Raw genomic sequence first — 23,706 nt, 5'->3', positions numbered from 1 at the left:
TTTAAGGACATGTTCCCAGTATGTATCCCTGTCTGGCTTGTAACAGTCTGTATGGTCCAGGCTGGCCTTGAACCTAGAGATCTGCCTGTCTCTGCCTCCATCTCCTGGGTGGTGCTGGGGTTAAAGGTGTGGGCCACCACATCCTGGCTTTTTTTTTTTCTCTCTCTCATCTATCTTTTCACTTTTTAAAATTTCAGGCAGGGGTTCACTAAGTTGACAAGCTGTCCTTGAACAAACTCTAGCCCAGGTAGGCAAGAAATATGTTGATCTTCCTGCTACAACTTTTCAAGAATCTAAATTATAGACTTCTGTCTCCATATTGGCATTTTGTCTCCATATTGGCACTCTTGCAATTTTTTTTCTTAAATAAATATATATATTTATATGTTCTTGCAACTTCTTATGTAAACTAAGCTTTAAGCTACTGTGGAGTCCTAGCTTCTCTAGAAGCTGAAGCAAAAGGATCACTTGATCCCAGAGTTCATGGCCAACCTAGGTAACTGGGAGACTTAGCCTCAAATGAAAGAGAAACAGCTCTGGGTGTTATGATACAGGTCTCACTCAAAAAGCTGAGATGGGATGATCTTGAGACTTTTTCAAAAAGAAAGAAAAATATAATAAACTAAAAATATTTTTATAGGTTTAAAGATGAATTTATGTAGCTTTAAGGGTCCCAAATGCCTTCCAACGAAATAGATACTGTGGTCACAACATCTTTGCCACCCCAACCCTGTTTCAAAGTCCTCCGACAGCTGCAGGCTACAGTTGAAAGGTAGTCAATGGGGACATTGAGTCAGAAACAGGTATTTCCTGTTGGTTGCACACTTACTTTGTGGGTATAGATTGGGTGTGTTTGAGTCTGTGGCATGCTTAGGGCCTATGCCTCAGTGATCTTGGGAGCCCACCCTGGAATCTGAGCACTTCACCCTACTCAGAAGTCCAGGAACTAAATGTGGAGGTTCAGTGTTCTTCTGTGTTGGTTGTTATGCTCACGTCCTTGTCCAACGAACTCTTAAGTTGGGGGGAGGGTCTCTAAAACAGCTTCCTCCTGAAGCCCCTCTAGAGAGCATGGTGTGCTCCTTTCTCTTAGAGTCTCAGGGAAGTATTACCAGAAAATATCAGAGACTTTGATTTGGAGGCTTGGTGTTTTCCTTGGCCCTAGGAAAAAATTGATGTGTTCTTCTTTCTATCTTTCTTTTTTGTTTTTTTGGCTTGGGGTGGCGGGGGATTTTGAGACAGGGTTTCTCTATGAAGCATTGCTGTCCTAGAACACGCTCTGTAGACCTGACTGGCCTGGAACTCACAGAGATCTGCCAGCCTCTACCTTTGAGTGCTGGGATTAAAGGTTCGCACCACTACCACCTGGCTGAGGAGTTATTTCTAGCTGAAATTCCGGTGTAGCAGGAAGCCTACTCTAAAACCATGGCTGCTTTTGAACTCTTGTTTTGAAATAGGCTCTTTAGTGTAGCTCAGGTCTGCCTGTCCTGGAAACTGCTCTGCAGAATGGGCCGGCCACTGTTGAGGTTAAAGGCAGGCGCTACCGTGCCTGGCTCCTACCAGCTCTGCAGAATGGGCCGGCCACTGTTGAGGTTAAAGGCAGGCGCTACCGTGCCTGGCTCCTACCAGCTCTGCAGAATGGGCCGGCCACTGTTGAGGTTAAAGGCAGGCGCTACCGTGCCTGGCTCCTACCAGCTCTGCAGAATGGGCCGGCCACTGTTGAGGTTAAAGGCAGGCGCTACCGTGCCTGGCTCCTACCAGCTCTGCAGAATGGGCCGGCCACTGTTGAGGTTAAAGGCAGGCGCTGCCGTGCCTGGCTCCTACCAGCTTCTGAAATTTCTTCAGTTAGTACTATTCATTTTTTATATTCTTATATTTTTTGACAGAAAGAAACTCGCAGTAATACGCATGTTCATAGTCCCTTTAAATACATTGAATGTTAACATTGAAGCCAACTGACTTCCCTGTTTCCGGACGGGGTAGCTCTTAACATGTTTTGCAAAATTATATTTAGGCTTCAGCTAGTTAGGTAGCTCTAGAAGTGAGGGATCTTCTTTATAGGGTGGCTTCCTCCTAAGATGTAGAGATATACAGAAAGGGTCTGCTTGTGGGCTCTCAATGTGTTGGGGACAGAGCTGGCAGGTAGGGAGCTTGTGGCCACCTCAGTAGCTTGGTGATAAGTCGTCAGTATTTGCCTCTTGACTTACCTTTTTTTTTTTTTTTTAAGACTTATTTATTATGTATACACTGTTCTTCTACCTGCACTCCAGAAGAAAGCACCAGATATCATTATTGATGGTTGTGAGCCACCATATGGTTGCTGGGAATTGAACTCAGGACCTTAACCTTTGAGCCACTTCTTCAACCTTTGAGTTACCTCTTGGTCAGCCTCAGGAAGCTTATTATTTTCTTGGTATGGGCAGTGTGTTGGTCTAGGTGGGGCCAGAAGGAGGCATGACAATATAGCTAGTGCTTTGCTATGGTATTCTCAGTACTGTCCTTGGCCCAGAAAAATGTCTCTTCCAGGGAATTTACTGGACATTGGTACCAAGCCAGGTCAGATAAGGGCAGGTTGAGGTAGGTATGTGGAGAGGAGGACAGAATTAAGAAGGGTGGGGATACCCTTTTATTCCAGGGCAACCACTGCAAAAGGAAATTGCAAAAGGAGTAGTCTGTGCTTTGAAAAATAACTATGATAGCCTTCCTTAGTAGGAAGTGTCCCTGCATGATTTTGCATAAAAGCCATAATTTTATAGTAGATAGATGAGTATTTTAAGATGTAACCCAAAGACAAAACCACTCTGCTTATATTGTCAAGGGGGAAAGAATTTTGAGTTGGTAGGAAAAAGATACTTAATTAGAACTGGGGCCTAGTGGGCCTAGACCACCTCTGCCATATTCTACTGTCTGCAGCTAAGAGCCTCAGTTTACTCATATGTGCCACTTCATGGAACTCCATTAATTAAGTGAATTAAAGCACACACGCTAAGTTTAGTAGCAGCCACCTGAGATCCTAGCACTTGGATGTAGACATAGGAGTTGAGGTCATACTCAGCTGCACAGTGACTTCAAGATTGATGGGTTATATGAAACCTCTTATCAAAACAAATGAAACAGCATGCATAGCACAGGCCTTCTATTTTGTAAGTCTTTGACAGATTTTGGGCAGTATTCTTAGTATTAAAGTACTGTGTGTGTGTGTGTGTGTGTGTGTGTGTGTGTAAGGGGTTTGGCATGTATCCTTAGATAGATACCCTTTTTTGTTTTGTTTTCTGTTTTTCAAGACAAGGTTTGTCTGTGTAGCATTGGCTGTCCTCGAACTCACTCTGTAGGCCAAGCTGGCCTCCAACTCAAATACCCACCTGCCTCTGCTTCCCGAGTGCTGGGATTAAAGGCGTGTGCCACCACACTCAGCGTAGATGTACTTCTTGACTTTGGTTGGGTTTATAGCTGATGAGAGACCATTGAAGAATAAAATGTGTAAGTCAAAAGTGCCTAACTGCAACAGTGTCCAACAGTTATTCCCACTGTGACTCTGGAGCTGACCAGAGTGGAGTCCCAACTGACACTGCCCCTGGTGTCCAGTGTCATAGTCTCCCCAGCCTAGGAGTGGACCCAAACTCAAAGTACAGTTTTACTAAATATGTATCATTCTCATGCCATTGAAAACTCACTTATCAGCCAGGTATGGTGGTCCACATCTTTAATCCCAGCACTTTGAAGGCAGAAACAGGCAGATTGCTGAGTTCAAGGCCAGCCTGGTTTACAGAATGAGTGAGTTCCTGGATAACCAGGGCCATAGAGTGAAACCCTGCCTTGAAAAACTAAAAAAAGAAGAAAAAGAAAACAAAACTGACTTGTCCTAAGTCAGGGATTATTTTGGTTTTTCTATTTTAGTTTTTCAAGACAGCGTTTCTCTGTGTAGCCATGGCTGTCCTGGAACTCACTCTGTAGACCAGGCTGGCCTTGAACTCACAGGGATCGGTTTGCCTCTGGAATGCTGTTATTAAAGGCATGTGCCATCACCGCCTGGCCTAAATCGGGGATTGTGTATTTAGTTTCTTGGCTATAAATAGTTGGATTTTGTTTTCCACAAGCAGAAGACAGCCTGAATGATTGAAATTTGCTTTGTACTTCCCATAAGAAGCCCACCTATGGGGAATTGTTGAGGCTGTGGGCTGAATGGAGACTAAACCATTGCCCCTCACATCCCGATAAACTGGTAGAGGTTGCCTCTTGATTTCACCATTTCCCTTTTTTTGGGAATTACCTATACTTAAGAAACACACATGTGCTGGGCGGTGGTGGCACAGGCCTTTAATCCCAGCACTCATGAAGCAGGCAAATCTCTGGGTTCAGAGGCCAGCCTGGTCTACAGAGTTAGTTCCAGGACAGCCAGGACTACACAGAGAACCTTTTGTCAAAGATAAAGGGGGGGGGCATATACACACCTAGATCAGTGACAGGAATTCTAGGTTCACCTGATCTCTAGAGACAAAGAGAAAAACAAAGTCTGAAGCCAGATATAATGTGGCTGTTATGTACTCTTACCTAAGTCTGTGCGCTGAGGCAGGAGGGTCACCAGGGTAAACCTGCCAGCGCAGGGCCTCGCTTGGGTAATGGACTATTCCCGATCTCAAAATGAAAAAAAATGTTAGATGTAGTATCACAGGCCTGTTTTCCCAGTACTTGGGAGGTTGCAGTGTAAGGTCACCCTATATTAAACAAGCAAGACCCTGTCTTAAATCTTTATTTAGTATTATTTTTAAATTTAATGAAGAGGAGCACATTAGTTCTGTTCATTAGTGTCAGGCATACCTGGAACAACTTCGGTGATGTGAGTTGATTTTACTTTTGAGGGATGGTCAGTCTTATTAATGAACTACCAGTAGATTGAGGGAGCGGGTCAGAGCAAAAGATCAGCAGGGAACTCCCTGCCCCTGTCACCCAGCTCTAGTGCTGAGGCCATGAACTGTGTTGAGACATTGTAGAAGGGTAGATTTTAACTTTTCCTGAATCTTGCATATATATGTTGGTGTAGAGTGGCTGTCTTCAGCATGTTTCTTGGGTTTATATTTGGGGTCTTATAATCAGTTTTTGAGTTTAGATCATATTTTAACTATCCACTTATTTAGTGTTCATCCTTGGTCTTTTATTACTGTACATTTTTCTTTTCTTGAAAAATGGTTTCTGAAATAGAAGATTACTCGACCTGGCCTGACGGTTAATCTTGTCAGACTGGTTGGATGAGACACTTCTAGGAGATTAGTATTCAGCTCTGGGTATGTCCGTGAGAGTCTCTTTTCTCATTTAAAAGTTTGCTGTGTTTGGTGTGTAAACAAGGGTGCGGGTGTGTTACGGCATGCAGAGGGAGGAGGGCAACTCGGTGGGAACAGCGCTTTCTGTGTGGGCTCCAGGGCTCAGGTTATTAATGTATAGCAGGTGTGTTACCCATGGCGACCGCCACGGGCCTTAAAACAGATGTTGAGGGCCATGATGTAATCAATGAATTGCTTCTTTGATGGATTTATAACATGCTGGCAAAATTGGGAGGTGGTTGGGCCATCAGAGGCAGTAGGTCATGGGTAGCATATCCTGGGTTTACACCTTTTTTTATTCCTATGAAGTTAATACTTTTTATAGTATGTGTATGAATGTTGTGCTGGAATGTATGTCTGCACCACATGTGTACCTGGTGCCTGAGGAGGTTAGGAGAGAGCATCAAGTCCTGGAACTGGAGTTAGTGGAGTACTGCAAGCCACCATGTGGGTGCTGATAGTCAAGTCCAGATCCTGTACAAGCACAAGTTCTCTTAACTGCTGAGCCCTCTCTTCAGCTTGTGGCATTAGATTTTATGCTAATCGCTTCCTGTATTCCTTTCTCTCTGCCTCACAATGGAAACCACACTATTCTGTCACACCTTCCTCCCCGGAACTGAATGACATGTCAAACTGTGAGCCAAGTTGCTTTGCCAAATTGTTTTTTCAGGTACTTGATCATGACGCAAAAGTGACTCTTAATACAATCCCCATGCTGAAGACTATTGAGAAACACAGCAGCTGTGAGGCTCTCCTCCTGTCTATACGCTTGGTTTGCCAGCTTAAACCAGTGAGGGTTTTCCGGAGACTTGTTCCTTTTTTTTTTTTTTTTTTTTTTTTTCTTTTTTTAGATCTATTTATTATATATACAGTGTTCTGTCTGCATGTATACCTGCACATCAGAAGAGGGCATCAGATCTCATTATAGATGGTTGTGAGCCACCATGTGGTTGCTGGGAATTGAACTCAGGATCTTTGGAAGAGCCATCTCTCCAGTCCCGGAAACTTGTTTCTTGATTAGGTTGTACTAATCTGTAGTTTCAGGTGAAGCTTGTGTGTCTTTTGTTTTTCTTGAGTGTGGGATGGGAATCACACGCAGTCTCCGTATTTCTTTATCCTGGGAGTGCACCCTGCCAGGCAAACACAGTGGTTCTGGTTTCCCTTTAACCATGCTCTGTCATCACGTGGCATGACCATGTTCCTGTCTGTGGCCTGTGGTGCCAGCATAGCAGGCTAAGCCCAAAAATGATTTTTACTTGTTTCTCTTCGTTGTCATCTGGTTGGTAGCTCTGTGTGTGTGTGTGTTTTGGGGACAGGGTTTCTGTGTGTACCTTCAGATGTCCTGAAATTCATTTTGTGGACCAGACTTGGGGCTCGAGCTCATAGAGATCTGCCTGCTTCTGCCTCCCAGGTGCTAGGATTAAAGATGTGTGCCACCACCACCCTTCCCAAGATTTATTTATTTATATGAATGTTCTGTCTGCATGTATAGCTGAACAAATCAGATGGTTGCTGGAAATTGAACTCAGGGCCTATGGAAGAGCAGCCAGTGCTCTTAACTACTGAGTCATCTCTCCAGTTCCCGCTAACTACACTTTTTAAGGAGGTTTCAAAAATTGTGTGTGTTGTTTCAAATGTGTTCCTAAGCTAGGCACAAGTTTCCAAAGAAATAGCTCATCCAGTTTTGCTAAAATGTTAATTACATCTCATATCTAGATCTGACATGTAGCTGGCATGCCTGAGGGCTGTTTGCCTGCTTTTTACTAATGGGGTTTATTGAAGCTGGTTGGCCAAGGTAGTTGCTGTGACCATTTAAATGTCTGGATGTAAAAGTGCCTGGGTTTTCTTCTTTGGACACCCTCTTGCCTGTGCCAGCAGTGAGAAGCTCCTGCTAGCAAGTGAGCTCAACTACATGAGGTCATCCTTTGAAATAAGAACCTTCCCTGGGTTTCCTGGGCATATCCTGAGCCCAGAGAAGCCCTATCCTCAGCGCCTTCTTCAGGAAGGGCCCAATTGTGGACCGAGCAGCCAGTATCCTATCCTGGGAATGCATAGTCTCTCCTGGTGCAATACTGAGGAAAGGACAGGTAATGAGAATTGCAGAGACTCAGCATCTATGTGGTGGAGTAGGTACGTCGAGCCATACCCTGTCCTGACCTTTTCTTATACTCTAGGCTGATCATTACCCTAAAGAAATAAAAATGTTAAGTCATTGGCAAAACACCAAACACAACAACAACGAAAGCCAAGCTGGGCCTTGATTGGTTCTTGTATGGGCAAGTGTGAAAAGCAGGCTTGCTGGAGATTCAGCTGTCCCCACATTTTTTGTCCCTTGATGTACCTGAATTTAGCCTTGTCCACCGAGTAAACCTCAGTCTAACAAGGACCTTAGTGTCAGCTCTGCCAAGCATCTGACCATCTCAGGCCTGTAGTCTTGGTGCCCCCTTACCATTTGAGGGCCCAGTTGTGCATTGGAGACTTGGTAGTACACAGTCATCTGGCATTAGTTATCTTAGGGGTTCAATTCAGGAGGTATATTTTGGAAGAGTGAGTGTATGGCAAGGGTTTTGATGCAGAGTGTACAGAATGTGTTCAAGCAAATGTACTTTCCACTTCATCTAGTGGTTTTAACCTAATAGCAATTTTGCCATCACTTGAAATTTTGTGATAAGTTGTTAATAGCATCTCTGATTTGGCCTGTGTTCTGCCATCTTTGGTACTGTGGGACCTTCAACCCCCAGGCCATGTGACAGCTTCTAAGACTGAGGCCACATGCTTGGGATGAACATCCTTCCTAAAGGTTGTATTTATCTAAGTTTTTTGTTTTGTTTTTTCTTTTCCACCTAAGTAACCCTTTTGTCTGCACTGGCAATGTTCATATTTCCTGCAGCCTCCCTTCAGGTAGTAGTCACTGTGCCCAATATTCTCCAGGAGGCATTGTTTATGGGATGGTATGTGTAGGACACCAAACCTGCAGTAAGCACGTGTGAATCTGGGCTCTAGTGGATGCTTTAGACATTGTTGGGGATCTGGGCACTTAACTAGCCTGAAATTGCCAAAGTCCCCATTAAATGACCTGATCAATTCACCTTACGTCAGGGCAATAGTGAGCCCTGTCTTGTGGCAGCAAGTTCTTCCTGTTTTTACTGTTGTTTGTGGTTCAGGACATTTAGGTTCAATGAGGCCAAGTAAGTCTGATGCCATAGAACAGTGGTTCTCAACCTGTGGGTTGTGGCACCTTTAGGGGTCACATATCAGATATCCTGCATATCAGATATTTATAATTCATAACCGTAACAAAATCACAGTTATGAAGAAGCAGTGAAATAATTTTATGGTTGGGGTCACCACCATGAGGAACTGTATTAAAGGGTTGCAGCATTAGGATGGTTGGAAACCACTGCCTTAGAAGGTTTGTTAAAATGTAGTCACAGGCCAGGCAGTGATAGCACACAGCTTTAATCCTAGCCCTCAGTGGGAAAATGCTGGTGGATCTCGGTGAGTTTGAGGCCAGGCTGGTCTACAGAGCTAGTTTCAGGATAGCCAAGGCTACACAAAGAAACCCTGTCTTGAAAACAAAACAAAAAATGTAGTCACAGGGGCCAGCCAGATAGTTTAAGAGGAAAAGACAGCTGCCAAGCCTGTCAGCTATGTGCAATGCCCCTAATCTGTATCCCGGAGGAAAGAACTGACTCATACAAGATGTTCTCTAACTTCATATATACACCCATGGTGCATACACAAAAATGTTTTAGCGTGGTTGCTGTTTCTGAGTTAGGCCTTTGGGAATTTCTCCCAGTTGAGACTTGAGTTTGCTCATAAGAATTATGCATTAGCAGGGCAGCAGCCGTGGTGGTGATGGTGGTGGTGGCGGCTCACACCTTTAGTCCTAGCACTTGTTAGGCAGAGGCATGTGGATCTCTGAGTTTGAGGCCAGCCTGACAAGACATACAGAGCAAGTTCCAGGACAGCCAGGGCTACACAGAGAACCCTGTCTCCAGAAATATAAATCAAACAATCGATCGTTCTAAGAGATGGAAAGGTTCCCTGGCCCAGCCTGGGAAGGCAGGTACTTGCCACGGACTAGAAAGCTATGTTTGTAGCTGAGTATGATGGTGCACATGTGTAACTTAATTACTTGGGAAGCTGAGGCAAGAAGATGTGACATTGGAGGTCATTGTGGGCTACACAGCAAGATACTGTCTCAGGAGATGGTGAGCTAGGATGATGGCCATCAGTAAAATGTTTGAGGACCTGGGTTCAGTCCCTACGACCCATGTAGTAAAAGCTGAGCAGGATGTGCTTGCCATACCTGTGCTGGGGCCGGGTGTGGTGGTGCACACCTGTAACCTCAGCATTCAGGCAGAGGCAGGCGGATCTCTGAGTTCAAGTCCAACCTGGTCTACAAAGGGAGTCCAGGCCAGCCAAGGCTACACAAAACAAACAAACAAGCAAATAAATGAACCTCTGCTGGGGAGGAATTGACGGGTGAATCCTTTAGGCCTCTCTGGCCAGCTAGCCAACCCTACCGGTGAGTTTCTGGTCATTGATGAGGTCCTGTCAGAGCAGAACAGGTGACAGCATTGAGGCTGTGCTCTCCCTGCATGTGCATATACAGACACAAAGAATTTGTAAGCAAGCCAAAAAAACCCTTGAGCTTAAAGGATGGTGGCTGGTAAACAGTCCACTGGCCAACTAAAGTCATCGTTTCTTAATGGCGTTGCCACTCAACCTAAAGAATTTGTTAATGTTCAGTAAACACTCTTGAGATGAGGCTGGATCTGTTCAAGCTTGTATGGCTGTTAATCAAACCATGATTTCATTAGTTCATTTGAGATTTATTCAGTCTTTCTGTTTGTTTTTTCGAGACAGGGTTTCTTTGTGTAGGTCTGGCTGTCCTGGAACTCTCTGTAGACCAGGCTGACCTCTAACTCACAGAGATCTGCCTGCCTCTGCCTCCACCTCCCAAGTGCTAAGTTTATTTTATTTTTTGTTTATTTTATTTATTTTCTGAGACAGTTTCTCAGTGTAGCCCTGGCTGTTCTGGATTCGCTTTGTAGACCAGGTTGGCCCCAAACTCACGGAGATCCACCTGCCTCTGCCTCTCAAGTGCTGGGATTACAGGCATGTGCCACCATGCACAGCTAATAAGTTTATTATTCTTGATGGCAGCTGTTTTGTAGACCTGGCTAGCCTGGAATTCACTGAGCAAACTAAGCTGGCTTTGAACTCAGAGATCTGCCTGCCTCTGCCTTCTGAGTGCTGGGATTAAAGGAGTGTGCCACCATGCCAGATTTGTGGTGACTTGGAAAGGAACTTGGTGCCCCCTTCAAGCCTGCTTTCGGCCTCTCTGAGGGGCTGAGAGTCCTGCAGCCGTCCCTCTGCCCAGCAGCATTTTCCAACTGCATCTGACTGAGAGGAGGCTCTAACCTGGGAGTGTCAGGATAGTGTCAAAGACAAAGCTGAGAACCAGTCTGGATTCTGTTTCCACCCAGGTCCTATCTCAGAACATTTCCATGTGTTTTCTGTCAATCATGTCTTAAATGTGGTTGGTTGGGTTTCTGAGAAAATGAAAGCTAACTTGTGCTGGTCCCTTGGCTAGCTTCTGAACAGCAGGATGGGTGAAACCTGTGCTTGAAGGATCTATGTGACGATTTATCGATAGTAGGGGCCAGGGCCTAACTCAACCCAGGAAGTTCGGCCTGAAGTTAGCTTCATGAGAGGCAGTTGAGAGACCCTGTGGTTATGAGGTACTGCAGATCTGTGGACCCCTAACAACAGGTGCTGGTATTTTGTGATATTAGCCAAAAAGACTGTGAGCACTGGTGAGCCAAAAGATCAGTAGGTGCCTGGCTGTTAGCAGTTCCTGCCCTATGCAGTTTCCCTTTCTCCAGAGAGTGCTTACCTTGCCCTAGGTGGCCAACCTTTCTGGAACCATTTCTCCTGCTGAGGCTCCAGCTGGTGGCTGGGCACAGATAAGAACTGAAGCTTCATCTTCTGTCGACCTTGATGCTGAGAGCCTGTCTGTGGGTCTCACTAGTCTGGCCCTGCTTCATAGGGTGTTCTTTCTAAAGCCGTGTGCTCTAGAGAAGACAGACTTTTGTTGTTGTGGGTACCTGAGGATGCCTGGCTCTGTTCCCACCAGCTGCTACTGCTATATGAAGAGCCCATACTTGGTGTCCGTGAAGTCAGCTGTGGAAATAGCTTAACTAGGAAAAATGGGATCAGGACTACACCTGTCCCATCCTCTAAATTATTATTGGATGAATGGGTATCTACTCCCAAGAGTAGGTGCTGTATGATCCTAGACAGGCCAGTAAGGAACTAGGCCTCTTCAGTTTCATGGCCGTACATGTAGCCGAGGAGATGACAGTATGTCGACAAGTTCTGTGTGTGTGGAGACCAAAGAAAGTTGTGACTACCCCATTTCTCATTTTTGTTTTCTGAGGCTGGGTCTCTCTCTAAACTTAGACTGTGGGTAGCCCAGGCTGGCTTAGGACTATGCAGTCCTCAGCTTTGTAAGTCCTAGATTAACAAACATAATCTACCATGCCTAGCTTGTAGTTTTTATTTTTTATAAATATGGATGCCTGAAAAGAATGAAAAAAGGGCATGAGCCCCTGAAGCTGATGCTAAAGGCTTTCCACCGTCTGGGTGAGCGCTGGGAATGGAACTGGACTGGAATGGTAAGCACACAACTGCTAAGCCATCTCTACAGCCTCTTTCTCTACTCTGAAGCAGGGTCTCATGTAGCCCACGCTTCCCTCAGACTTGTGTAGCTGAAATTGACCTCCCCCCTTTACCTCTGACTGCTAGGATTACAGGAGTCCACCAGGAACCCCAGATCCAGAGTTCCCTGTTCCTCTCTATCCATCCTATCCTATCACTTCGTATTAAGAAATTGTGTGTTCCACAAGGAAAGCAACTTGAAGTGTTTGTGTGATGGTGAATCCAGACGTTTTAAAATGATCCTGAAATGTGCTTTTGTTGTGAGACGACATTTCAAGTGTTTTGGGGCCCTCGGTGTGAACCCTGTATGAACCTTGTTTCCCACCCTCACTCAGTCTCCAGGGGAGGCTCCTCAGAAGGCCAACAGGGTCAAGTATGGGGTTCCAGGGTCTGGTGGGAGTGGCTCTTTATTCAGGAGAAAGCAGCCATTAGTTCATTGCATATAGGTGTCTGTCCAGCCTTGGTCATAGCCCACCCCACAGCTTTTAGGAATCTCACTCCAGGGACTGGCTAATTAGACCCCGAAGGCATTACCAACTCGACACCAACTTCCATGGCTCCTAGAAAGCTTTGCTGCAAATCCCAGGGCTTGGCCAAGTGAGCATCAGCCCAAGCCCTGCTTAAGTCAGATCTCATGAAGTTGTCCAGGTAACTGGCTGCGCAACAAGGCTGTCAAAAAGCAACAAGGACAGGGAATCTTGGGAAAACGGTTGTCTACTGTGTCTACCACATACATCCTAGCCTAGCCTCCAACCTAGATTTTGGCTGGTAATTGGAGTTTTTCAGAAGTCGGAAGTTCAGCAGGTCATGGTGCCATGTGCTTTTAATCTCACCACTTGGGAGGCAGATGCAGGTGGATTTCTTGAGTTTGAGGCCAGCCTGATCTACAGAGCTAGTTCCAGGACAGCCAGAGCTAAGCACCAAGAAACTCTGTCTCTAACCACACCACCACAACCACCAAAACAAACAAACAAAAAAAAGGTTCAGGTTAGGTGCTGGCAGGATTCTCAGCCTTCAAAAAGCAGCTGGTTCTTCATTGAGTGTAGTTCCTTAAAAGCAGTCTGTTCAGGCAGTATATGTCTGTGTGGTGGAGACAGTGACAGGGCCTTCCCAGGCAGGGCCCTCCTATGTGGACCTGACTCTGGGGAGTGGTGAATGCAAAGTGGTTTTCCCTACTACCCCAGATCTAGCCGTGTGACTTTCTCACTCTCTCCAGCTTTTCCTTGGGGTCAGCCTGGACCTGAGTGCCTGGATCTTGATTGGATCCCCGCCCCCCAAGAATGTCCACCACTCCTTTCCTCTTTCCCAGAAGTTGTGCCCGTCACAGGGTTTGGTCTGACACTTACCCTCTCCTCCAGTACCTTTGAAGGACTCCATAAGCCTGGATGCAGCTTTTTTGGTAGGCAGCAGAAGACAGGAACGTTTCCATGCTCCAGGGTCTGTCCCCAGGAGCAGCCGATGATGCAGGAAATGGAACTGCCCAGTAGCTCTTGTTCAGGTTATCTTCAAGTTAAACTGTTTAGACCAACCACCTAAGGGTGTACTAAAAGCTATGTAGGAGCAATTTTTAAAGCGCTGTGGACTTGAATAAGGTGGCATGCTGATGAGATGCTCAGTGGGAAAGGGCACCGTGTGCTGAAGATTGTTAGCCCGAGCTTGGTCCTTGACCACATACGACAGGACAGACTGAATAGCCTTTCTGTTGCTCTAAAACAGATGCTTGTTTCTAAGTGTCCAGAGAAGCACAGTGGAGACTTTACACTATGGTGCTCCAGGGACTATCTAAGGATAGGCACCCAGTGGGGATAGTGTGGCCCAAACTTGAAGACCCCAGAGATAGTGCCTCTCCTGGCTTTTGCCAGGGCTGATGGGCCAGAGCCTGGAAGTACCATCTGGGATATTCCCTTGGGCTTAGCAAGCAGGTGCTGCTTTCAGCTGAACCCAGAACTTGGCCATTTTGGACCATCCTTTAGGATTCTCCAAACTTTTTTGTTGCTGAAGTTTAAGAAATTTAGTGGAAGCCTAATGGCCCACACCTTTAATCCCAGCATTCAGAGGCAGAGGCAGGCAGATCTCTTGAGATTGATACCAGCCTGGTCTACAAAGGGAGTCCAGGAGAGCCAGGACTACACAGAGAAACCCTGTCTTGAAAAAAGAAAAATACCAATGGATTTTTCCAGATTTTCTTCCTGCTAAAGCTTAGCTGGCTTTATTTTTGCAGTAGGGCTCCAGTTTGAGAGGAAACAAATGCTTTGCCCTGTAATTGGATGAGAGAATAAAACAAAAAAGGCACAGGTGAGAGATACTTAATTAGAGCTAAGAGCTGGTGATTAGAGCTGTGGTTAATACGATAGAGGTAAAGGCCTCTGTCCTGAGAGGAGGCGGACATCGCCATGCCTCTGTCTGTTTATTCAGGATGGCCAAGGCTGTCTGGAGCCGCTCTGTGGGTTTGAGAACCCCAGTACTCATGCTATCTTCCAAGCAGTCAGGACCTTTCCTGTGCTTCCTGTTGTCTGGCAGTGCTCACCCCGCCTGTACTAAGGCCTAGAGCTGTGATGCTTCTGTTGACAAGGGCCAGCTTGGAGCCCTGAGAGGCAGGAGATGATTTACAGACAGGTCTAGGTGAGTGACCTATCATGCCCAAAGCTCCTTGACTGTGGTGTGCAGCTATACACAAAATGGAATTTTACATATGTTGGACAGAAATAAAAGGATCAAACCCCGGCCAGAAAGGTTCCAGAACTGCAAGGACCTGTTTGACCTGATCCTCACTTGTGAAGAGAGAGTCTATGACCAAGTTGTAGAAGGTGAGTGCACAGAGCCTCATTTGCCATTCGGACTGGGCCATCAACGCTAGGCTGGAAGATGGATGGCCTCCTGTGTGTAAGGGAAAACAGGCTTACACCTCAGGCCCTGGGCAACAGTTGGTAGAGACAGAGGGCTCCCCTCTCATCCTCTGACCTGCATGGACCTCTGCAGGGAAGCCTGTGAGGAGTAAGCAGGAGGACCTGTGAAACTTTCTGTCTCTCAGCCTCAGTGGCCTCGGTGTTTGCTTTTCATATTTGTTAGGCCTGGCATTTTAGAATGTGATGTTGATGCCAGTACTGGCTGCCATAGTACGGCCTGAGTTGAGGGCACTGTTTACCTAGGTTTCTTCACTTTGCCTATGTTGTGTGGCTGTTCCTCATGTTAATTCCCTGTGGGTGTGGGTGTTCAAGCCTCAACTTATACTCTCCAGAGATCAGGGGCAGGTATGGTGGGAACTGGGCTTGGAAACATCTGCCACCTGGTATCTGGTAATATCCATATCTCTTGTTTCCAATCAGATCTGAACTCCAGAGAACAGGAGACCTGCCAGCCAGTGCATGTGGTCAATGTGGACATCCAGGACAACCACGAAGAGGCCACCCTGGGGGCCTTCCTCATCTGCGAGCTCTGCCAGTGTGTGAGTCTAGCACCTGGGTCTGGGCTGTCCCTGCCCTTGTTGCTGCAGCCACTCCTGGTGCAGCTCTCTCATCACCAGCAACTTATTTCCACAACCTGGTCAAATACTGAATTTCAAATAAAGACCAAGAGATGCACTCTCTAGGAAGTTGACCAAATGCCTTTGGCTTGAGAACCTACCCCAGTGTTTCTGTTAATGGTGGAAGGGATGAATGACATCTCCTAGGTCACACGCCCCTCTCCTAGAAGAATGGGCAGTGTCAAAGCTGGGCCTGGGGACTCCCAGAGTAGTACCCACAGGGTAGGGGTCTGTGTCCATTCTCCCGGTATTTACCCTCTGTTTTTACCTTTTGTTTTGTTTTGTTTTGTTTTGTTTTTCCAGACAGGGCTTCTCCATGTTACCTTGGCAGTCCAGGCTGGCCCCAAACTCACACAGAGATCCACCCGCCTCTCCCTCTGCACATGCGGGGATCACAGGCGTGTGCCCCCGCACGTGCCCGCGTATTCGCCCATCTTTGAAGGCAGTCTTGCAGCCCCTTCCTAAAGGCTTGTGTGCTGCTGTGTGGGGGTGCCACACTGTTCAGATGCTATGGGGGACTCTGTGGGAACAGCCATGTGCCTCGTCCTGCCTTTTGCCCTTGAGAAGTGTGCTTAGGTTAGCTGACTGGGACAGAATTGATGTCCTCTTGGCTCACCAAGGGAAGGCCAGTGCCTTGGTGTGGAGGAGCCACACTCCTGAACTCGCACAGCTTCCACTTGCACTGTCACTGCTGGAGTTCCCGCAGTTGAACTTGTGGTTTGGCTGATGATGTGGGGAAAGGGCTGAGACAGAGGAGACTGTAGCCAGGGCAGTGTGGTCAGCAGCCAGCATGCTCCACCGGAAGTGTTCAGGGAACTGCTGGAGAAGCCATTGGGTCCGGGGGTGGAGGCCAGGTGTGCTGTTAACACGCTGCAGCATGCGGACTGCCCCACCACAAAGCGGTCCCCTCTGCACTGGACAGTTGTAGGAAAACGCCCATAGCTCTGTGCACCTCGCTGCGTTCAGCACAAGGCTGGGACAGCACTGGCTGGTGAGACTTCCCTGGACCTGTGGTACCTGAACGCAGAGTATGGGTTCCAGCCCTGGGGTCCTCCCTTTGAACCTAGCTCCACCACTTCCCAATATGGGGTGCTGCTGTGGTCATTGTGTTGGCCTGGTCCCCTGCAGGCGAGCAGATGCGGTGTGGGGCAGGGCTGGGGAAGGCATGTCCCAGTGCCTGGGCATCACTCAAAGGTTTGCTTTTCCCAGATCCAGCACACTGAGGACATGGAGAATGAGATCGACGAGCTGCTGCAGGAGTTCGAGGAGAAGAGCGGCCGGGCCTTCCTGCACACTGTCTGCTTCTACTGAGCCCCGAGGGGCGGGGCCTGCCCTGCACTGCCACCCTTGGAGCCATTTCCAGTGTGTTTTCCCTTCTGAAGTTTGCCTGTGCTGCGGGGTGGGCATAGTCAATGTACTGTGCATACAGAAGGAAAGTGCTCAGGCCCGCCAGAGCCAGGCCCGTTGTTTTTAACCACAGGAATAAAAGATGGCCTACTGCACAGCTACAGCAGGTGTCTGTTGTTGGCCCGCCTGTCTTTCCGCTGCTGGATGGTACAGGAACCCAAATAAAGCGACAGGCTGGCTTACTGGAGGGAAAAACTTGGAATCGCCACAAAATAGGTGCTGCTGGAAGTCTCTGATTTGTCCTGAATTCCTGGCCCGACTCCCTGCAGAGGAAAAGGCTGATGAGGGCCCTTGAGTCCAGCCCTGTGACACCTTCCTGAGAGCTACAGCTGACTCTCCAGTCGGAACCTCTTCAAGCAGTGGTCTCTGCTTGGGGCTGGGGGGCAGCTGTCCCAATACTGTCTTGGTCACACAAGGCAGGGTTGGTTCTTAGGTTGTCAGCTCTGTGGATGGGACAAGGGCTTGGGTCTCAGTTTGGTTCCCAGTATCACAGGCAGCCACAGCAGGACCACAGACACTGAGCTACCCGCTTCAGGCTACTTTCCCAGCACCCCTTTCTTCCCAGAAGCCTGTTAGTCTTCCCCACTATTGCCACAATCTTTACGGCATCCTTGGTTGGCCCATTCTTGCCCTCCTACCTCTGCTCATGTAGTCAGAGCCCCTGGCTCCTCTGACTTTGCCGGCCCCTCCTGAGGGCATTTTCTTGCTGTAAACTGGGTGCTGACCTTCCTGTCCCTATTTGGAAACAGGACCCATAAGGGGGGAGGGGAGGCTTTCTTGGAGAAGTGGGGCAGAAAAGACCACCCTGTCCAGGTCAAGGCCGAGACCAGAGCGGCACAGGGCAAGGCGACCCAGAGCCAAGACTGACGAGCTAGGACCCAATGTGGAGCTGAGGCGGGAGGGGAGGGGTCTCGTCCTGCGTCACTGGGATAGGAGTGGAGAACCTAGACCCTGGATGCCGGCGCGGGGCAGCGAAGTCCCTCCCCGGAGGCGGAGGCAGAAGGAGGAGGGAGGAGATAGAGGGGAAGACAAGGAGGGAGGGAGAAGCCCGGAGGAGGGTAGAGGGAGGGGGCCGCCGCGCCGACCGCAGGGAGCCGGGCGCAGGGAGCACCGGAGGGCGGAGCGGAGTGCGGCCGGCAACGGGCAGCGGGCGAGCGACCCCACAGCGGCCCCCACGTCTCTGCTGCCTGCGCCCGCGCTTGCCCCCGGGGCCCGCGGCGGCCTGTCGCGCGAGCGCTGACCTCTGCGGAGGCGGCGCGGGCTCAGCATCGGGCCGGGGCCGGGAGGGGCACCGGGGCCGGGGGGCGGCGCTCCGGCCCGGCCCGGCCCCGCCCGATGTCCATGAGTGCGAACACCATGATCTTCATGATTCTGGGGGCGTCGATCGTGATGGTGAGCGGAGGGGCTTCCCGCGCGCGCCCCCTGCTTCTGCCGCCCGCGCGCGCGCCTACCCCACCTCGCTTCCTTGTTTACCGGCCCGCGCGGCCTGCGCCGCCCTCCGCGGCTTGCCCTGCGCTACCCTCGCTGCTGCCTCTCGCGGCCCTCGCCCCGGCCGCCCTGCGTTTCCCCACCCATCCACCCCACCACCCACCCCAGGAGCCCAACGCTCCCCCTCGGCACCCCCTTCCGTCCGGCCCACTCCTTTGCCCTGACTGGTCATGGGCTCTTCCAGGCCATCGCGTGCTTGATGGACATGAACGCGCTGCTGGACCGATTCCATAACTACATCCTCCCGCACCTGCGGGGCGAGGACCGCGTCTGCCACTGCAACTGTGGCCGGTGAGTGCGCCCCAGCTCTAGGCACGACACGCGTGATCACACTTGTGCAGCGGGCCCCACTTGGCCGGCGAGCCCGGAGCAGGCTGGGCCGCAGAGCCTGGCTGAGTGGTGGGGGCCCGCTTCTGCACGCCAGGTGCTGGGGGAGGGGTGCCAACGGGAACCCCAGGTCAGCCGGCTGTCTCCCTGGGAAAGGTAGCATGACTGAGTCTGTTAGGTCCTCTAGAGAAAGGGCTGCCTGGCAGTGGCTTTGTGGGCCAGGGAGCCTCCTGGTCCCAGGGCCGGGAGGCCTAAGAGCAGCGTTCCCGAGTAGTTCCCACAGTAGAAGCCAGGAAGCTGGTTAAGCCTGGGACAGTAGTCTTGCCTATGAGCCAGGTCTTCCTCCCGGGCCTACTGTGTCCATGGCAGACGGGTGCAGGAGGTCACGATAGAAAGGGCCCACCTTGAGGGACACCTGCCACAGATGATCACTGTGCAGAGGAGGAGCTGAAGTAGGCTGAGGTTTGCTCAAGGTCACAGTGAGACCCACCACACCCTCCAGGGACCTCCCTACTGTGCATGTGTAGTGACGAAGTCTTCTGGCCTTGCATGTTTGTATGTCCATGTATGAAATAAACATCTTCTCATGAGCCGCGCATGTGTGTACCGTCTGTGCATATACATGTGCGTACACAGCGCACTCGAACATCGCATGCGCTCATTTCAGAGATGCCCTCATGCGATGACCGTCGTCCCTACTGGGCAGGTTAGGAGGACGTGGATGGAGGCTTAGACGGGAGACTTGCCCAGGGTTACACACTAGGAAGGAACGGGGCTGGAGTCCCAGAACCTCGGGTCCCACCCCACCCTATGGTCCTGCTCCAGAGGTCTTCCCACACAACGGGGTGTGGGCACGTCAGGACAGTTGCGTGCCTCCTAAGGGCATATATATGGCTGAGGGTGCAGGCAGGCGTGTTGCACATCACAGGCATCACAGCAGGTGGGAGGGGATGTACATGACCCTCCTATGCACCGGCATGGTAGGGAACGTTGCCATGTGGTCACTCTTCCCCGGGAGCCCTGTGCTCCAGCTTGGTGCATATCACCTGCCTCTGTACATCAGAGGGCTCAGAAGAGACATGAGGTTAGCTCTGCTGTTCCCGGGCCATGTCTGTAGGTGAGTTCCACACACTGGGCCCAGCACTGGGCCATGCACACTGGGAATGGACACTACATACAGGGGCTTTTATGACGTGGTTGGTGTCGCACTCTCCACGACAGCACACTGAATATTCACCTGAGCACAGTGTGTGTTCTTAGAGTATGTTTACACAGTTTACATGTGTGCATCTCATGTAGCATCCAGAGTACTTGTGGACCATGTAAACAGACACCTGTGGAGTGGAACCTGGAGCAAGGCCTGTGTGTGCAGAAATGTGGAGAACCACATCCTGCTGTGGACAGTGTTTCTGCGTGTGTCTCTCTACATGTATGTGCTTTGTACGCAACTCTACATACAGGATATGTAATTCGTTGTACAAAGCACTTTTGTATATTGATTACATATATGTGTATGCAAAGTACATGTATATAAAACAATATACAGTTCAGTGTGCTCAGGAAAAGTGTCAGCACATCTCAGTGTGGGTGCAGTGACTGCAGGGTAGTTCGCAAATGGGGTATCTGTGCACATACCATGTACACATGTGGTGTCCACAGTTTCCCTGCGTGTCCACACTTTGTAGAAGAGCTGTACACATGTGTCTGCCTCGTACATGGATTTACAGACTTTTACACAGAAGACATGTATGTAAACTACTGTTCTGAACAAAGTACGGCAGCAGGCAGCACGTGTGTGCACACAGATCCGTGCACATGCCGGCATCCCACGGGAAGGGCAGCTGGTGCAAAGCTGAGTGAATGTGCATCTATGTGTGGCGCACCGTGCTCGTACCCAAAGTGTGCACACTGCATGGGTGTGGGGCTTGTGGGACCCATGTCCACAGTATACATGCTGTGTCCTGTGCATGCGGACAGCGTGTATACGCGACACACACTGGACCTCACGTGGACACATGGCAGCATGTGTCATGAAGACAGGACACATCAAAGACATTCGTTTTGTACACAGTACATCCTGCTTTCATTCAGACCTGAGGCCCTCCCATCAGGAGCGTGGTATGGAGTTAGGAGGAGCCAGGCCAGGGGAGGAAGAATTGTAGGTACCCAGGTTAACCATAAGGGCACAGGTCATAACCTGTCACTCCTGGTTCCTGAGGCCCCAGGGTGGCTGGGGATCACAGTGCCCTACTTGTAGGCTACCTAGGATCCTTCTGGCTTCCTTGGTAGCTTCTTTATGTTTCCTTTCCTGGAGCAGCTATATGTTGGGGACAGTCCAGAGGAAGGAGCTGGGCCCAGGGTGACCCAGTCCCACCAGAGCCTGCAGCAATCCCTGCTAGCTCCTCCAGGGCCTGACCAGCAATGCTTTCTACCAGGATCAGTAGCATCCATCCCTCATGACAGTGGCTGCTCATGAGCAGAAGAGTGGTGGCTGCTGGGTGTCAGTCATGGAAGCTCCAGCCGACTGAAGGCTGGCAGCCTAAGCTTCACCCACTGGGGCTGGCTAAACTATAGACCAGAGTCAGACCCCAAGTGGTCCCAAGATCAGAAGCGCTTTGCCCCTCCCTCTCCGTGCTTACCTGGCTCCAGGTTTAAGAATACCAACCCTGCTGTGAGGAAGCATCCATGTGCCCTTTATTGGGCGCAGGGACATCAGCAAATGGGCACAAGGGAGGACATTTTTAACTGGGGACTAGCTGAGGGTCTGTAGACAGGCACAGGGCCCAGCCTCTCACTGAGAGGAGGAAGAGGTGTGGGTTTAGGAAGCAAGAAGCTATTTTCAGCTTGCATTTGGGGTGTCTGTGGATCCCACGTCCTCACAGGCAGCTGGGGCTCCTAGCAGACACGGTGGGCAGTGGAAAGAAGGCCCTCCCACAAGTGGCTCTGGAAGTGGGTGGGCCAGGAAAGGCAGTCTCAGCAGAAGCCGTCAGGTGGCCCTCGGCCCCCTTGGTACCCAAACCAGTGGATTCAGACCTCCAGTCTGCCGGCTCTGTGGAGCTGGACCACCAGCTAGCCTACCCCACCTGAACAACAGGATAGGACTGCCTGGAAGTGGAACTCACAGGGCTCTGAAAGGGGGATGAGCAGCCAGCAGGAACCTTGGGAGATGATCTAGGGTATGAGGGCAGCGGACAGTTCCCCAAAGCCTAGCTAGAACAGGGGCAAAGAGGCACAGTGTGGCTGAGGCACAAATAGACCAGGGCCCTAAGACCTGTCCTGCTTGAATACCTGCAGACATACAGCGTTGACGACAGAGTATGACCTGTGGTGGGCATGAATGAGGGGGAAAGACAAAGCCTCCAGCAGGAGGGGCAGGAGGTAGCTACTGAAAGCCAGGGGCCCAAGGCAGGGACTGTGAGGGTCAACAAGAACCAGTGCTGCTCTTGTTGGCGGCTTCCTGAGAGCAGTATGTGGAGGCCAAGGAGCACTTGTGGTGGGCTTTGGTCATTTGGCTGTGCGAGGACCTCGGGAGCCCCTCAGGACCAGTGGGTAAACGTGAACCCTGCTACAGGGACCTTTGGAAGGGTTGGGTAGACATTTCATCCCAACCATTCCTACCCTCCTCGAACCTGATCTCCAGGGCTACTGTCTCCACCTGTCCCAGCAGTTCTGCCATGTGACCTGATCTGGGCCTGGGGGCGCTGTTTCCCCTCCCAACCCAGCACAAAGGGATCGCTCCAGAGACCTTCCTAGGGTGGCCCGTAGGACTCAAGCCATCCACTTTGGGTCCCCTAGCCAGCCCAGCACGGACCTGGGGAAGGCTGGGCCAGGGTTGGCAGGAGATGTGCCAGCCCACCCTGCCGCCCCCAGGCACCACATCCACTACGTGATCCCGTACGACGGGGACCAGTCGGTGGTGGACGCCTCTGAGAACTACTTTGTGACAGACAATGTGACCAAGCAGGAGATCGACCTTATGCTGGGCCTGCTGCTGGGTTTCTGCATCAGCTGGTTCCTGGTGTGGATGGACGGTGTCCTGCACTGCGCTGTGCGCACCTGGAGGGCTGGTCGGCGCTATGGTGAGTGCCTCGCGCTGCCGCGGGCACCACTTCTGGCTCAGCCTGGCCACCTGACTGCCCTGTCCCCCTGCAGATGGCTCGTGGACCTGGCTGCCCAAGCTGTGCAGCCTACGGGAGCTGGGCCGGCGGCCGCACAGGCCCTTCGAGGAGCCCACGGGGAACATGGTGCACGTGAAACAGAAGCTCTACCACAACGGCCACCCCAGCCCGCGGCACCTGTGAGTGCGCCTCAGGGCTGCCGTGTGCACGCCAGGACCTCGTGGACGCTGGCAAGCGGGACTGCGGCCTCAGGCCCAGGGTATGCTGGGCTGTGGCCAGCTGGGCTGTGGCCAGCAGGCAAATCCAGTGGAAGGTGCTGTCTCTTCTTTTTATAAAGGGGTCGGGTGGGGGCTGGGGTGGGGATGGCCACTGGGCTTCAGGGACAGCAGCCTGGTCTCCGCAGTGAGCAGGACACAGAGGCAGGCGCTCAGAGGTGTCAGGGCCAGGGGTGGTGGGTCCAGTGGGGAGAGGCCTGGCTTTTGCTAGCCTAAAGCCACATCTCACTGAAAGCCACTGTTTCTTGAGCACCTGTTATCCATCCGTCCGTCCGGAGGGGAGGGATGTGTCAGGGCCTGCGCCCATCTGCACACGGGAGCATGTGCATGGGGCGTGTGCGACTGGAGGGTGGGACTGGAGGGGCGGGGCCCCAGCAGCAATAAGGATGTGGTGGCCCCAGGTGGCCCAGCCCTCACTGTGAAGCCCCCCCTGCCTGGCCAGTAAATTCTCCAGAAAGCTCCAGCCTCTGCTTCTTCCATCATCTCTGATCCCAGGGGCTGCTAAGGCCCCTCCATCCAGACCC

At 50.5% G+C, this 23,706-nt stretch overlaps 2 protein-coding genes across 2 annotated transcripts in view; both read left to right on the top strand.

The window, feature by feature from the left end:
- The window catches only part of Ssu72 (SSU72 homolog, RNA polymerase II CTD phosphatase), a 33,434-nt gene extending 16,359 nt beyond the window's left edge, over positions 1 to 17,075 (top strand). Inside the window, exons 3-5 of the mRNA XM_021655753.2 lie at positions 14,712 to 14,851; positions 15,371 to 15,489; positions 16,777 to 17,075. Of these exons, the coding sequence (XP_021511428.1) occupies positions 14,712 to 14,851; positions 15,371 to 15,489; positions 16,777 to 16,878 (361 nt within the window). The 3' untranslated portion in view covers positions 16,879 to 17,075. The remainder of the gene's footprint in view (positions 1 to 14,711; positions 14,852 to 15,370; positions 15,490 to 16,776) is intronic.
- An 893-nt stretch (positions 17,076 to 17,968) lies between these two features.
- Positions 17,969 to 23,645, top strand: Tmem240 (transmembrane protein 240). Its single transcript, XM_021656386.2, has 4 exons — positions 17,969 to 18,366; positions 18,647 to 18,753; positions 22,660 to 22,868; positions 22,942 to 23,645. The coding sequence occupies exons 1-4, from the start codon at positions 18,310 to 18,312 to the stop codon at positions 23,088 to 23,090; spliced, it is 522 nt and encodes a 173-aa protein (XP_021512061.1). The 5' UTR covers positions 17,969 to 18,309; the 3' UTR covers positions 23,091 to 23,645.
- The last annotated feature ends 61 nt before the right edge of the window (positions 23,646 to 23,706 follow it).

This window comes from Meriones unguiculatus, chromosome 3 (genome assembly GCF_030254825.1).
Source record: "Meriones unguiculatus strain TT.TT164.6M chromosome 3, Bangor_MerUng_6.1, whole genome shotgun sequence".
Taxonomy (NCBI): Eukaryota; Metazoa; Chordata; class Mammalia; order Rodentia; family Muridae; genus Meriones; species Meriones unguiculatus.
The sequence above is the reverse complement of the archived record's forward strand: the minus strand, read 5'-3'. Positions and strand labels throughout refer to the sequence as shown.